Source organism: Zeus faber (assembly GCF_960531495.2).
Source record: "Zeus faber genome assembly, chromosome: 14".
Taxonomy (NCBI): domain Eukaryota; kingdom Metazoa; phylum Chordata; class Actinopteri; order Zeiformes; family Zeidae; genus Zeus; species Zeus faber.
Window position 1 is genome coordinate 5,497,553 of NC_137200.1, and position 15,800 is coordinate 5,513,352.

Below are 15,800 nucleotides of genomic sequence, written 5' to 3' on the forward strand. Positions count from 1 at the left end.
TCCTCCGGTGAAGTTGACTCTGAAGGTGCGCCGCTCTCTTCGCGTAGCAGTCCAGCCTTTCGGAACCCGTTGGTGATGGTGGATTTTTTTCACAGCACTCCACGCTGTTAGGGTCCACTGACAGACATCAGAAAAAGATGCTTTTCGCATGCGGCCAGTTTTTGTGAATGACTTCTCACCACTTGTCATCCAAGCCACCCACTCAACCCGGAGTGCAGCTTTAAATGCCTGATTCACACTGATGTCGATGGCCTTCAACTTAAAACTTGCATCATACGAACTTCTTCGTGTGGGTTCCATGATGAAGGGGCGAGGATTTGAAAATAATTACCAGTTGGTAATTTATCGTCCGCGTTCTATCTGCTAAAGAAAAAGTAGCGTATTCTTCTTTGCATTGATTTTTCGTCCATCTTATTTTTGATTCTAATTCCGGTTAGAGCGCCCCTAGCGGTGGAAGAAAAATCCACAGAATAGCCGCACCTTTGTATAAGCCTCATGGTTCAAAACCTAGGAAAAAAGTAGCGGCTTATAGTCCAGAAAATACGGTATTCTATTTTTTAACTTTATGCATTCTATGTCCTTTTATAATGTGTTCCTTTGCACTTTGTCTTAATGCTTTTGATGTTTTATGTAAACCACGTTAAATTGCATTGTTGTTGAAATGTGCCATATAAATAAACTTGTCTTGCCTTGCCTAAAACATTTATTGCAAAAAACAGCTAAACCACCGCCTCTCACACGGGGTCGAGGAAGATGGAAATTATTAAAATCCAGGTCGTTGCCTCCACTAAGACAGCAGAATGTGCAGGACCCAAATTGTTGTCATGACTCAAATTGTCAATTAACTACCAACCGTGACCGTAATTCCTAGGTGACTTAGGTGGTTTGTAAACAGTACAATTGAATGCATTGACTGAAGGTATGGTAATGCTTTAAAGGTGACATCGTATCAGCGCACAAACCAATTCCGTTGGATATGTTAATGCAGGTCAAGGGCCTGCCCATCATGCCAAGGACCCGTGCAGCCTAAACAAAAATTAAAAGGTTGTGTCTCGGGCCCTGCTGGGAACTCTCACTAAATGCCTGATCGATAGAGACCGCGGACCCTCCGAAGGGGGGCACGCCATGTCTCACCTATCACCAATCCCCTCGCTATCCCACAACTTTTGATGAGTTAAACTCCTCTTAACTTTTCAAGTAGAAATGGTTGAAGAGAGGAAAAAACAGAAATAATATTTATTCATAATAATATTTAAGGGGCCCAAACTCATTCAGCAGCTTGACTCCCAGCATTCAGTGCAGCAGAGAGAGAGAGATCAATCCACAGACCTTCAGCGGAATGCAAAATTTGAATATCTAAATGAATGGAACTGTAACCTGACTTCTAAATTGTATCAAGTTTAAAACATGATGTGTTTCTTCAAAATTTAAAAGCGAGATTAATTTTAATTTGAAATTTTTATTTGGGAAAAAAGGCCCTGTGTAAGAGTTTGGGAACCCTTTTGTATTATTGATTGCTACATTTTTTTAAAGGTGATTAATAATGCCCAGACTTGGTTGATTCCCATATAAGGGTTTTTTTAACTGTAAAATACAAAAAAATAAAAATAATCTTAACATTTTGCAAAAAAGGCATCATGTTCCAGTCAGGTAACGTTAACTGAGATAGTCACTGTTACATTTAGCATTTTGCCCAAACCACATTCCACTGCATGTGGGGAACACGTTGCAGGTTAAGGTTATTGTGTCCAGTGTTTCTACGTACCCAGCACAAACGCAGCCACGTAGTTGGAGATCTGGCCCAAACCGATGATGAAGAAGAGGATGGAAAACACCAGCCAGGAGGGAGAGAAGATTTGAAGGAAAGTGAAAACCGTTTGAACGGCCATGGTCGTAAAGAGGACCGGTTTCCTCCCAAATCTGTTGAAGAAACCCCAAGAAAACAGTTAAAAGTTGTCTATGTACACGTGAATGTAATAGACACGACAAAGACATGCACACATAGCCATGTACAGTGTTTCTCAACCTTTTTTGTGGCATGGAAACACTTTTTACAATCAAATAATCCCTAGGCAAAGCACTATCCTGTTAACCACTAAAAGAGTCACAAATATGTAGAGCTGTGCTTATTATTATGGCCGACTAATAGTTAGTGACGCAAGACTCACAAACTGTTCCTTCATCGTGAACTAATCTTGTAAATGATTTAGGAGTCGGGAGTCACTACTGCCATTGAGTGGGGGAGTGAGTTAATGTTCGACTCACAAACGGAAATCACTGAGGACTTAAATCCAAGGCATGTAACGCCAAGGCATTAGGTACAATTCATACTGAATGTGATTTACTCCTTACATTCCACCAAAATAAATAATTTAGACAGAATTAAATATTTCTTGTGAGACATCCATTTACAACTCTGAATTGAACCAAACAAACTAAGAGTCGGAAAATCAAATGACTCTATTTGCCAAGTGACTCATCAAGAACCAAATCTCAAAAAAATGTCTAACCTTTTATCACTGCGTACAGTGATCACATTCAGAGTGAAACTTCTTCTGCTGAACACAGAGCTGCTATTGTGACAGCCTTGCAATTTTGATCTTGCAACACAAGAGATAATTTCCATTATTCATTTTTACTAAGTGCATTCTAAACATTTTTCACGGCACACCTGGCAAGCTCTATTGGATGAAAAACACTGTATGTAATGATGGGTGAATGGGAGGATATGGAACAGCAGTTGCTGCATTTTAACGCCAGCAACAACTTGCATAGCCGGAAAAGGCAAGGAAATATTTGCATCAATTATATACCGTATGTCTTAGGGGAGTATGTCTTTTGGGTATGTCTGCTTGACTGTGGCTACAGCTTCAAGCAAAATGTAATCAGCGCTAAAGTCTTTAGATAAGATAAGTATAAAAGAAAAATATAAATTACCTCTTAATATCTTTCTTAAACCTAAACAAAACAGGATGCCCCTTCTGTAAACTAATTACAATAATAATCTCCCAGGAAGCAAGGGGGGGATTTCACATCCACACACTAATTATTTAAATTCCCTTAGAGGAAGTAATCCCTCTGCTATGTTGCCACTCACTCGCCCTCTCAATATACTGTACATGTCTGGAACCCCCTGAGTGTTATTTATGTATAAATGCCATTCCTGATTAAATTTATGTCAGAACTTACGATAAAGCGCTGGTGGAAGTGTGTCTAAGTATTATTCTATAGAATAACTCCATTAATAGAACCCAGTTTTCGTTCTTGGTAGCGGAGCCCGGTTAATCTCACCAGAACGGCATTGAAAATTCCACGACATAAGATAGTACTTTTGCATGTTCAAGGAGAGCAGCATGTTTGAGGGGAGCATGCTGTGATCTCGCGAGAAGACAGAAGCAGAAGTGAGAAGTGAGTGAGACCCAACATGGCGGCGCCCTGCTACACTAACTAACGCACCGGTAGCCCCACCTCAGACAAAATAACAAAGCGAATTGCAAATAATATTTATATATATGTATAAAAAAAGGGAACACCGCGCGAAACCAAAGTGGAGGACCTCGAGGATTATATCGATTTTTTTTATAACGCATACGTGATGGAAGACGACCAGGACCGCAATAATCCCGCGAAAAGGAAGAAGACCGACTCAGCAACGGACATAGACGATCTCATACAAGGTGCTGTAGAGGTGAGTGTCTTGGATGAGATTAACAAGAAGCTGGACAAGCTCGGTCCATTTCTCAAAGACATTACCGAGATCAAAGCCAGTCTTGATTTCCTGCACCGCACAGTCGGCGAGATGCAAAAAGAGAACGCGGATCTAAAAACCTCCACAAAGCGTCTCACAGCAGAGATGGAAGTTGTAAAAAAATAAGATAAAATAATGAAAGAGACTATCCTGGATATTCAATCCAGAAGTATGCGGGACAACCTCATCTTTTCTGGGATCCCAGAGAACAACACCGAGTCCCCAGAAAATATGGTGAAAGACTTTCTCCGCACCGCCCTGAGACTCCTGACGGACACCGTGAAGCAGATCACCTTTCACGGAGTTCATCGACTGGGACACCGCATGGGGAACCGTCCCCGCTCCATCTTTGCTAAGTTTGAACACTTCAAGCACAAGGAGCTGGTTAAAAGCAAAGGACGGGAGCTGATGTCTGATCAGATGTTTTCTGCATCATACAACTCAAAAAAAAGAGGTATATCTATATTGATCAATAAAAGTATCCCATATCAAAATAAAACCACAATATCAGACCCAGAAGGGCGTTTCATAATGATAATGGAATTTTAGGTAACGTCAAATTAACCATAGCTAATATTTATGGCCCCAATGAGGATGACTCAAATTTCTTTCACAATATATTTTCAAAACTTTTAGAATTCTCTGAATCGATTATCATATTGAGAGGAGACCTCAACACAGTACTGGATCCAAATTTAGACCGTTCTCAAGCCCGAATATATTCCCAAATCCTGGTGTTCGTCGGACACTATAAAACAATATATGCGTGATCTTGCTCTTGGGGATTGTTGATTCAAATAACCCACATTCTAGAGAATACACATATTATTCACCACCCCACCAAAGTTTCTCTAGAATCAACCTTTTCTTGACAAGCAACTCCGCACTGTCCAAAATCACTAATCTAGAAATCCACCCTATTGTAATTTCCGATCACAGGCTGATTAGTTTCAACCTGATAAATGAAACAAACCGGATCCCTCCCGGCAGGTGGTGGTTTAACACCTCACTTTTGACAGATAAAGAATTGAACCATTTATTTACAAGAGAATGGACTTCCTTCATTGAACTGAATGACTCCCCAGAAATATCACCATCCTTACTTTTGGAAACAGCAAAGGCAGTTCTAAAAGGAAGTATTATTTCATTCTCCACTCACAAGAAAAAGAAAGGACAAGAATGCCAAAATAAACTCGAACAGCGACTAAAGGAGTTGCACTCCCAACAAGCCCACTCATCTTCTGAGAAAATCCAAAATGAGATCAGGACAATTACATCTCAACTTGACACTATCATCCATCAAAAGACACAATTCCTTTAGCAACGAACAAGAGCAAATTATTTTGAATTCAATGACAAATCTGGTAAATTTCAAAAATCAATTGAAACGTGATAGAGAAAAATCACTTATTACAGCCATCAAAGATTCACAGGGTAGAATAACATACATCAGGAGCAAGACATCAATAACATATTTAGAACCTATATCACTTGGATAATGAATCGAATATATAAAACATTCACTCATTCCTTGATCCTCACCAATGGTTACACTTCACAGCGTTTCACTCTACAACCCGGCACAAGACAAGGATGTCCGCTCTCCCCTTTACTATTCGCCGTCTTTATTGAACCCCTCGCGGCGGGTATCCATCAAAACAGTAATATTGTAGGCATACAAACAGGAAACTCTCTTCACAAAATCTGTTTGTATGCAGACGATATCCTGTTGTACATACAGAACCCAATATCATCCCTACCGGAGGTGTTCAATCTTATAACTAAATTCTCAGCTATCTCAGACTATTTAATAAATTGGACCAAAACCACAGTCTTACCACTCAGTGGGGGGGACTCTAATGCTGCAACCCAGAAACTTCACTTAACCATCACAACGGGCAATATTAGAAACCTTGGTATTGATATCTCCCTCAATCTGTTAGATTTGTTTACCCTTAACTTCACTCCATTGCTCAAATCCATTGAAGAAAACCTCATTCGATGGAACAACCTACCTGTCAGGGTTCGCCCGGGTCCTACCAGCATCAGCCCCTAGATGCCGCCAGTACTGCCTTTTCAAGGTTGCTCTGCTTCACCTATTTCTGTTCCTGATTACCCTGCCTCATTAGATGATATGTTTCACCAGTGTCTCGTTTGGTCATCCCTATTTAGACCCTGTCGTTTGTGTCCTGGGCGCTCAGTCTTGAGTTTGTCTAACCTCATGACAACGCTCTTGTTCCAAGCTCCCGAGACGTCTTATTTGTTTTTGCCCAGTTTTTGTACTTGTTTTGAGTAAACCTCTATTTTTGCCACCTCGCCTCTGCCTTGTTCTCTGCACCTGGGTTCACTCAGCATACCTCCTAACACTACCCATCTCACTAATTGGTAGGATAGCAGCAGTGAAAATGAATATACTTCCAAAAATAAACTTTGTATTTTCAATGACCCCAGAGCAACCAAGAGTACATTGGTTTAATACTCTCGACTCAATAGTCAACAAATTTTATTGTAAACACAAGAAACCGAGAATTAAACTAGCAACACTACAGGAAAAACAAAGAATGTGGAGGCCTAGCAGCCCCAAACTTTAGATAATACTATCTAGCAAACCATCTTCAATTTATAATTAAATGGTTACAACCAGAGCAACAATTGGCCCATGGATGGCGAGACATTGAACAATCTGAATGTCAGGAGTTATCATTATCCGATCTCCCATTCCTTACTGAATCAATAAGGAAACGTAATTGCTTTAAAAATCCATTTATCGCAACAACTCTGTCAGCCTGGTGGAAATTCCTCAAACTCAGTGGTCACACTCTATCTCCAAACAAATTCACGCCAATCTGGCACAACCCAGATTTCTTGGTTAAAAACAGACCAATAATCTTTAGGTCTTGGAAAAGACAATGAATTACTCATCTGGAACACATTTTTGAAAACAATTTGCTTATATCCTTCCCAACCTTAACCCAAGGGTATAATATCGGTCAGGTTACAGTTCCATTCATTTAGATATTCAAATTTTGCTTCAATTCCTTCAATTACAGCAGTCTCTAAAAAATAAAATCAAATTGACGAACAACATCCTACAACCACCTGAAATGATTGAACATCTCACTCATATCCGTCACTTAAATCCCTTTTCCAGAATTTACAAACTTTTATTAAAAACAGACGACACCTTATCTTTACCTACAATGAAATGGGAAAGAGGCCTTGCTGTTCCCACCGATATCAACCTGTGGAAGCTTATTTGCAACAACACCTTTTCTATGACCCGCAACTCCAAAATGCAACTCATCCAATATAAGATTTTGCACAGAGCCCATATCACGGAACACAAAATGTTTAAAATGGGTTTTGTGGATGGCCAAGAAAACAATATAACTCAATTGTAAAAGGAGAGATAATCTCACCACATCCCAATGGTTGCAGTTATTAATAGATTACATCTCAATGGAAAAACTTTTGGCAATATCCCAAAACAATGTTTATTCATTTAATGAAATATGGGCTACTTTTATCACTGACATAACTCCATCATTTAATACTTGAATCTCCCTAAGTCGGTACAATGTCGTTGTGCTTTGGGGCATGTGGGGGTCCTCCTGAGTTGAGCTGGCCTGTCTCGTGCTCCCGGGGAGTACCTGCAGTTGGCATCCGTGTGTAGGTTCCAGGGGTGGTTGTGGGTTCTGGGGCTCAGGTTGGGGGCGGGGGTTGTGGGTGGCTGGTTCGGGTGTCGGGCCCCGTGGTCGGCGGGTCGCGTGCTGCTGGGCCTGTGTGTCCCTCTGCATCCCGTGGGGAGGAGTAGCCCGTTGTGCCGGGGCTCATTAGGCGTTCCGTCTGGTCCTGTCAACCTGAGTCCCGAGCCTGGCTGGCTGTGCTAGGCGCGGGGCTCACCATGTGGCCTCCTTTGTGGGGGGCGGTCTCCTGTCATCCCACCGGGCTGCCGAGGTACCTGCCCTCTGACGCTCTTGGTGCACTGGGAGCTCGTCGCTGGGGGGGGCTGTGGGTGGGGGTGCCTTCTGCCACCCTCTGTTCTGTAGTCCGCATGCTCGTCGGCTGGGGGCTGACCAGGGACCTGATGGGGGCCCGGAGCTGCCTGACATGGCAGAGGCGCATGGCGGAGGTGCATGGTGGACACTCTGCGCCCTTGGCTGATTGCTGTAGGGTGCCTTCACCGGGTACGGGAGGTGGGCGCCATGGGGCGCGGTTGGGTCCGGGGGGAGGGGTCTGAGTGGTTGCCCCCTGGCCTGCTGCGCCCCTGGATCGATCCGGTCACGACTCACCTATCTCTCCCAATGCCAAAACTCATACTCAGCACATAAACCACACAATAGGCAGAGGGCTTGCGGGATAGGCGGGGTGCAGGCTATGTGGGTGGGGATGCGGCAGGCGGCTGCCATCTTGCCTGTCACGCTCCTGCCCAAGCGTGCTTCTCGTCCGTCCCAAAATTTTAATCCCACTCACATTAGCTTAGAACACATACATTGGCACACCAATCCTACTCCGAACAACACTCCATCGGACCAGGGTCTGCGGGACAGGAGGGGTGCGAGTGATCCGGGTTTGACTTGCCTGAAGGACTCGCACCCCCAACCCCGCAATTTTAACTGCAATTACCAACAGCACACATTGAGCACTAGGGTTTTTAGTTTTTTTTTCTGGGGTGGCTGGTCGCTGACGGGTCGGTGTGGGGACGTGGTTGGCCGGGGGCGGTTGGGTGGGCCCCCCTGGTGGGCCCCCCCTGCCGGCCTGACTGGAGTCCTGACGGCTTGCACCTGGTGGCTTGGGTTGTGCTGCAACCTGCGGAGAGCCGCGCCTGGTTGCATTCCTCTCCTTTCCTCCCTCATTTGCTGCCACAATTATGACAGGAAGAGGCCACGTTACCAGTTGTAGTTCCAGTCTTCCTGGACCTAATTCACTGTTTTTCAGTACATGTTGTCATCCCAAAGACCCAAACATGATAAATAGTTCTCCAAAGAGGGGGGTTGGTGGTGGCTCTCCATAACCAAAAACTGTGCTCTTGTCATTCTACACGGCATCCACAGGACAGAGTGATTGCAGCAGTTCTTGATGATTTAAGAATGAATAAAGAGTTGCATTGCAGGTTGAGAACTTGAACTCCACTTGCAGAGTAACTCTGTCCTGAATGCAATGGCATACAAATACTCTGTGTTGTATGCCCAGCATGCTGACAGCACAGGTTAAAAAAAAAAAAAAAGATAGTACTTTTACAAATTCAGAAATTCAACTGTTACAGCAGCTCAATGTGGAAGCAAAAAGTTCAGCGGGAGAATATACATGAAATTCAAAATATATACATATACATAGGCAATAGCCAATCATTATCACCAATTATTCCAGACAGGGAAATCTTTTATCAATCTGAAGGCTTTTACAGGGTTACATAGGTTAGGTAGGTTTGACAAATTAAATAAATATTTTTAAGTTGAATTAATGACTCCAAACATCCCAAAGTAACAATATATCTTAATCCATGTAATCACATAAACATATATGCACTCATGCAGCTTCCAGTCACACACTTTTATTTCAGCACACAGGGTTAATTCTTTCACAAACCTTTTAGATTGTGTCCTCCCTTGGGTTCCTGCCAAAAAGCTTGGCCCATCCTCAAAGATTGCCTTATCTTGGCCTGACCAAGGTCAGGTTGAGCTGACTGTATATTGTCTGTATCTGTGACGTCGAACTGACCATAAATTCTCTTACTCCCTGAAAATATACTGTTAGACATCTCTGACCCGACCCTTACAAGTAAAAACCAGCGTCTGTCTGCCTCTTTATTTTAAGACCACGGACTGACAAACTGCAGATTAAAGCGACCCTTTAATAGAACCCAGAGTCGTGACATTTGCGCCGCCCCTTGCAGCCCACTTCATGTCGATTACGCACATTTTGGTATTTTTAGTATTTTTAGAGCTCATAGAGCTTATTGTGCGACAAATAATCTCTTGAACTTGAACTTGAACTTCAACTTGAGGTTCACACCTCTTAACCTGTTGTTAGAAAGCTGATAGACTCTCATCAAGCCAACTGACCAACAAAACGCTTTTACCTGATTCATCACTGTCGAGTCAACCACAACTGGAAAGATCACACCAGACCACACTTGATTCGTCACTGTCATGACCTTTGTATGCAAGATCCTCAGAAAAGCTGTCGACCCCAACTTATTGTTGGAGAACCTAGCTGCGACTCGAGTGAGAAGCATTTGTTTTCCCTGTGCTTGCATTGTTGGAGAACCTAGCTGCGACTCGAGTGAGAAGCATTTGTTTTCCCTGTGCTTGCAAACACATTAAATAATACTAAGACTAAGGCTAAAGTTATTGTGGAATCAATTCTTTATTTGGTTTGTCTCACCCCTGGGTACAATAATACAAATTTAGATACGTGCAGTAGTAAATTTCTGCGACAGATCAAATTTTAGGATTTTAGTCAATAATGCAAAAACCCACTGAAGAGAACCCGAGAGACAGCTGCAGCCACTAAACGCTTGCACGTATAATATAATATAATTTTGAGATATGAAGTATAAACTCAAATAGAGTTTATACTTTAATATCCATAGACTATAAATATAATAAATTACCAACAACCAAAAGACAAATATGTCACAAACTGATATAAACTATAACTATACTAAACATAACGTCCGGAAGGATGTGACTGAACAGCACCGCTGGAGGTTTTTCCTCACTTGTTGTTTTCAGATAAATTTTATTTGAAGTAAACAATGAAGTTTAACAGCCAGGGGAATCCCAAAAAGCCGACCAAACCAAACCAAACCAATCCAAAAATGGCGTCCACTTGTCTAAGTTGGTGGCCAAGTTCCAGAAATGTAGCTTGGGCATTAAAACTTGAATAAAAACTAAATCAAATCAGGTTATGCCAATATCACGAAGCCACCTCCCAGACCACATTAGGCTCCCTGGCCTTCTGACGATGAGTAGAAAAGCCTCCAGTTCCAACAAAACACTGCAGCAAGAACCCTGACTCAGATTAGAAACACCCTTCCAAGTGTAAATTTGTTATCTTATAGTGTTATCGTCCGTGTTATATTGCTGTAAGAATTGTTATATTATAGTGTTATATTGCCGGATCTAATTCATGGATTTTTGGCAGCTACTTGCTTATTGTTAGTGTTCCCGTATGTGGCAGTCAAAGGGGGTGTGGTCAAGCAGCTGCTGCAGACAGGAGGTGCAGGCTCCCATCCTGGGGCCACTCAGCTGCTGCGGATCGGGCGAATCAACGGAGGTACTGCACTGATTCGTCCAATCCCAAACACAGGAAATAATAAATGTTTGGTTGTCCCCACAGTGAGGACCTGCGTGCTTGCAGGACATGTGGGACTGGGCGAGTCAAGCCTGACGTGCAAGCCGGACAGCGTGAGGTCACCAAAGGGCTAAAGCGCATGGACTATTTTCAAATTGGCCTGCGAGCCACCTTTTATTTAAAAGACTGAGCAATAAATACACACGGAACTGTTTCGCTTCCGCCTGCCTTCTCATCTTCATTCCCTGGCCCTGCGCCAGAACACGCCTCCACACTGTAATGAAGAAATGGAACGCAAGGCAGGATGTAATTGACAGGACTGCATTTCTTTCTGGGAGTTTCCTGGACCAGGAAACTGTGGAGTTCTATGTGCAACATGAAGCTCATCAAGTCCTTTGATTAACTTGACTTAACTTGTATTTACTGTACATGCACGTCCTGGCAATTTAACGCCTGACCTGATAAGAAGTGGAATGCAGAGTGGAATAAAGACTGTGTTGTTTATTTCACAGAAGCGGAGCAGGAATTGTCGATGGAACAGTAAAAGGAGTTTAAATACTATTACAAAGTTATTCGGCTACTAGGTTACTAGGCGACCAGACTAGGAAGGAAGCGGCATAATCTGGCATCATTCCTAGCTGGCTTCTAGGAGAAGTTATATTTAACCAGGACAGCGGAAAGAGAGATTCCTGATAATTCCATGGTTAAGAAAGATGGACAGCTTTTAAATGTTTAGTTTTTCTACGTGTTCAGCACCTGTCTGAGAGTTGACCTGAGAAGAAGGATCCACAGAGCACGCCCAGGAAATAGATGGAGGAGGTGAAGGGCTGCTTCCAGTCATCGCTGCACACCAGATTAAACTTCAACACATATTTCAGAAATTAGAAAGATGGATAAAAAAAAAAGGGAAAAAAGGCACATGCAAAATGCTTTGCAAAATCTCAACCATGTCCTTCCTGCACACGCCCACTCCCACTCCCACACTGACCTCAGTGACGATGGTGGACTGGTAGGTTTCCTGGCTGTAGCTCCATCCGTCCAGGCAGCCCTCCCGTCCCACCTGGGTGAGGTTGACGTCCCTGCCTGGAGCGTATCCCAGGGCGGACAGGTTTCTCACCACGTCCAGCCTGTACCTGCTACACCTGCTCAGCTGCTCTCTGCCGTCCAGCACCTTCCAGTTCACACAAACTCCATCAGTCCTGCACTTCACATTCCTCATTTCACTCTGTGAAAGGTGAAGCTTAATACGGCCAATATAGATATACAGGACATATACATCTGTCTATATATTCCTATATTTGAACCTAAGTTCCAACTGCTTGCAATTTGAACACACTTCTAAAGCAGGTGTCATGGAATTAAATAATGCTCGGACAGTATTGAAGTATTAGAATAACATTTTTTGAAAATGTTATTCTAATACTTCAATATTTAGGTTCACAGAGAAAATAGTAGAATATTCAAGATTTTATTTTTACATTTATATTTAAGATTCATATTTAGGATTTATATGTCTCTTAAATGTAACATTTAGATTGAACATCTCATTCTTCAATCTATGTATTTGAACAGCTGACGGCGGCACTGTGATGGTAACATCTGACCTTAAATATGTATTTTACCATTTTACCAACAGTAGTGAAAGGTTCAAGGCACTAAAGAATTTTAAGCAAACCTTGGGATAGAACTAATGTACACAAAGGAGAGTATTTGGACGAGTTAGACAAATAGAGTTGTATATACTGCGTGCATGGCGTCTCAGTGTCAAGCATCTCATCGCGCATCACCCTTTACATACTATATACACTATATAAACTATATATACTGTATACACTATATATACTGTATACATCTCATCTCCATTCTCAGTATCAGTCTCGTTCCCGCAGTCTGTCAGTATTCACTACACTAGCCTTCGCAATGGCCGCGCCCCCTTACCGTGAAATAACACGGGTCCTAGGAACGGAACTCGGTCGATAAGTGAGGAGTACCTGTACTGTTTCATAGGGAGTGGTTATTATGTGAATAAACTAACAAATAGTTAATAATAATGATATGTACAGGTTTTATATACAGGTGTCATGCAAACTTGCCCAATTTTCGACTTTTGCGTCAGAATTTAAATTGTTGATACCGTCGTGTACGATCACATATATCGTGTGATCGTACATTTTCGGGTCAGTGATATATCGCCAAAGTTTTCGTTGTTTTTCAGTATTTTTATTTATGTTTTTTGACTTATTGCAAAATTACTGTTTTTCCTAGTTTTCTTGAATTCCGGTTACTTCATCGTTATTGCCCATTGTTCCGATGTCGGTTATCTAGTTATAATTGCAATGATCAGAATGCAAACTATGTCCAAGGGGGCGCAGCTGGACGACCCGTCACACACCTTTCTGACTCAGGCGAGTGCAGGTATCACTCACCTCCCGAGGGATGGCAGCCCTGCGCCACTCCTCCGTCAGGTTGTCCCCGGGCACGAGGCAGTGGTGCTGGGGTGCAGCGGCCAGGAAGACAACGGAGAAGGCGCTGAAGCCGTTAGGGACGGTGCTGGCACAGAGCAGGACGAACACCACTCTCTGGAAGCATCCAAACTGGCCCAGGAAGGCGGTGGACTCCTCATAGTCCGTCGTAGCTTCCATGGTCCCGCTTCAGATGGCGGAAGTGCAGAAGTACAACCTTTGTTACTCGGAGCCTCTACGGAGCCTCTAGAAAAACTACTTATCTTCTCCTGTGTATTGCTGCCTCGGGTGGAGCAGCGCTGCACAACACTACGATAAAGAAAAACCCACACGATACAGTTCCACCAACGTCCGCTAGATAACGCATACTTACACAGTAAAGAATACAAATATAAAATACAAATAAAAACAACAAATACATGAAATAAAATTGAAATATCTATCCATCTATCTATACATGTATCTCTCTCATTTCTGTCTGTCTGTCTGTCTGTCTCTCTGTCCATCTGTTTGTCTGCCTATCTATCTATCTGTCTGTCTGTCTGTCTGTCTGTCTGTCTATCTGTCTGCCTTTGTATTTGTTTGTCTGTCTGCCTGTCTGTTTATCTATACATCTGTCTGTCTGTCTGCCTATCTATCTGTCTGTCTGTATGCCTATCTATCGGTCTGTCTGTCTTTCTGTCTGTCTGTCTGTCTGTTTATCTATACATCTGTCTGCCTGTCCATCTATGTATATGTCCATCCGTCTGTCTGTCTATACGTCTATACATCTACACATCAGTCTGTCTATCTATCTATCTATCTATCTATCTATCTATCTATCTATCTATCTATCTATCTATCTATCTATCTATCTATCTATCTATCTATCCATCTATCTATCTATCTATCTATCTATCCATCTACTGTATCTATCTATCTATCTATCCATCTATCTATCTATCTATCTATCTATCAATCTACTGTATCTATCTATCTATCTATCTATCTATCTATCTATCTATCTATCTATCTATCTATCTGTCTGTCTATCTATCTATCTATCTATCTATCTATCTATCTATCTGTCTGTCTATCTATCTATCTATCTATCTATCTATCTGTCTGTCTGTCTGTCTGCCTGCCTGCCTATCTATCGGTCTGTCTGTGTGTCTGTCTATCTATACATCTGTCTGTCTGTCTGTCTCTTTCTACCTGTCTGTCTGTTTGTCTGTCTATCTATACATCTATCTGTCAATCTGTATGTCTATCTGAAGTAGTTCTCCCGTAGTACTGCTAACCTATCTGACTGAGCTGGTTTAAAAGAGAGATACAATTGCACATCATCGGCGTAGCAATTGTCAGCAAGGGCTGGATTATGGGCTTCCACCGCCCTGATGCACCTTATATACCTTGGACCCTGAGAAATAAGCAACTGCTAAGGAAGGAGGATATGGTACAACCAAAAGGGCTGAGGAGCAAAACATGGAGGCGTCGTCTCTGGGGAGACCTGAGACAGGACTGCAGTAAGGAGAAGGAGCTAGTTCCTGTGAAAGACGGCAGGCCAGAATCAGCATCCAGCACAGGTGCGGATAAGCCCAAGAAGGAAGAGAAAGGCAAGATAAGGCCTAAGACCAGGGTCCAGACAAGGCAAGAAGGAGGGAAAGGACATTGTAAGATAAAGAAAAGAAATATATATATATATATATTGGGTCCGAAAAAATAGTTAATGTATTTACGGTAAAATTTAATTTTGCATGTAACCTGTGGCTTTTTTACGGCTGACCTGGAACAACTATTTTCGGAGCAATGTCCAAGAAACCACAGGGTTATGAGTCGTGGAAAAAATACAAAAACACTTTATCTTATAATACAGAAAACAAAATAATGTCAGTAAGTAACGTCAGCAAGGCAGCTGTTTTCCAAAGAAGCATGAATCACCGATCATGTGTTTGTAAAAGAGAGACGTTGACAGAAGTTATATAAGGAGAAGACGAGCAGAATACATTGGGATTCTTTTGATATAGCTATTGACATAATGGTACAAGATATTGTTAAAATGACAAATTATCTGTCCTAGAGGAAGCATATGTGACCCACCACAGCAAAACCTGACTTGTCGCGCATTTCTAAAATTTCCGAGAGCCGCCTAATAAGGTGAAAAAACCCTTCTAGAAGGAAAATGAGATTTTTGCAGATTTGTGTCCCTTCTTGTTTTTTTCAAATCTCTTAACGTATTTTTTCAAAAACAAGTTTCATTTTTAGATAAATGTTAAACCATCAAGTTAAATATTCCTGTTGGATTAAATGGG

The 15,800-nt window shown here is 42.3% G+C and overlaps 1 protein-coding gene across 1 annotated transcript in view; it reads right to left on the reverse strand.

Annotated features, from left to right (window-relative positions):
• Positions 1-13,739, reverse strand: part of LOC307240078 (solute carrier family 22 member 4-like) — a 50,621-nt gene extending 36,882 nt beyond the window's left edge. Inside the window, exons 1-4 of the mRNA XM_080013687.1 lie at positions 13,474-13,739; positions 12,036-12,218; positions 11,804-11,907; positions 1,766-1,920 (exon numbers count right to left, since the gene is read on the reverse strand). Coding sequence (XP_079869813.1) covers positions 1,766-1,920; positions 11,804-11,907; positions 12,036-12,218; positions 13,474-13,689 — 658 coding nt within the window. The 5' untranslated portion in view covers positions 13,690-13,739. The remainder of the gene's footprint in view (positions 1-1,765; positions 1,921-11,803; positions 11,908-12,035; positions 12,219-13,473) is intronic.
• Positions 13,740-15,800: the final 2,061 nt, after the last annotated feature.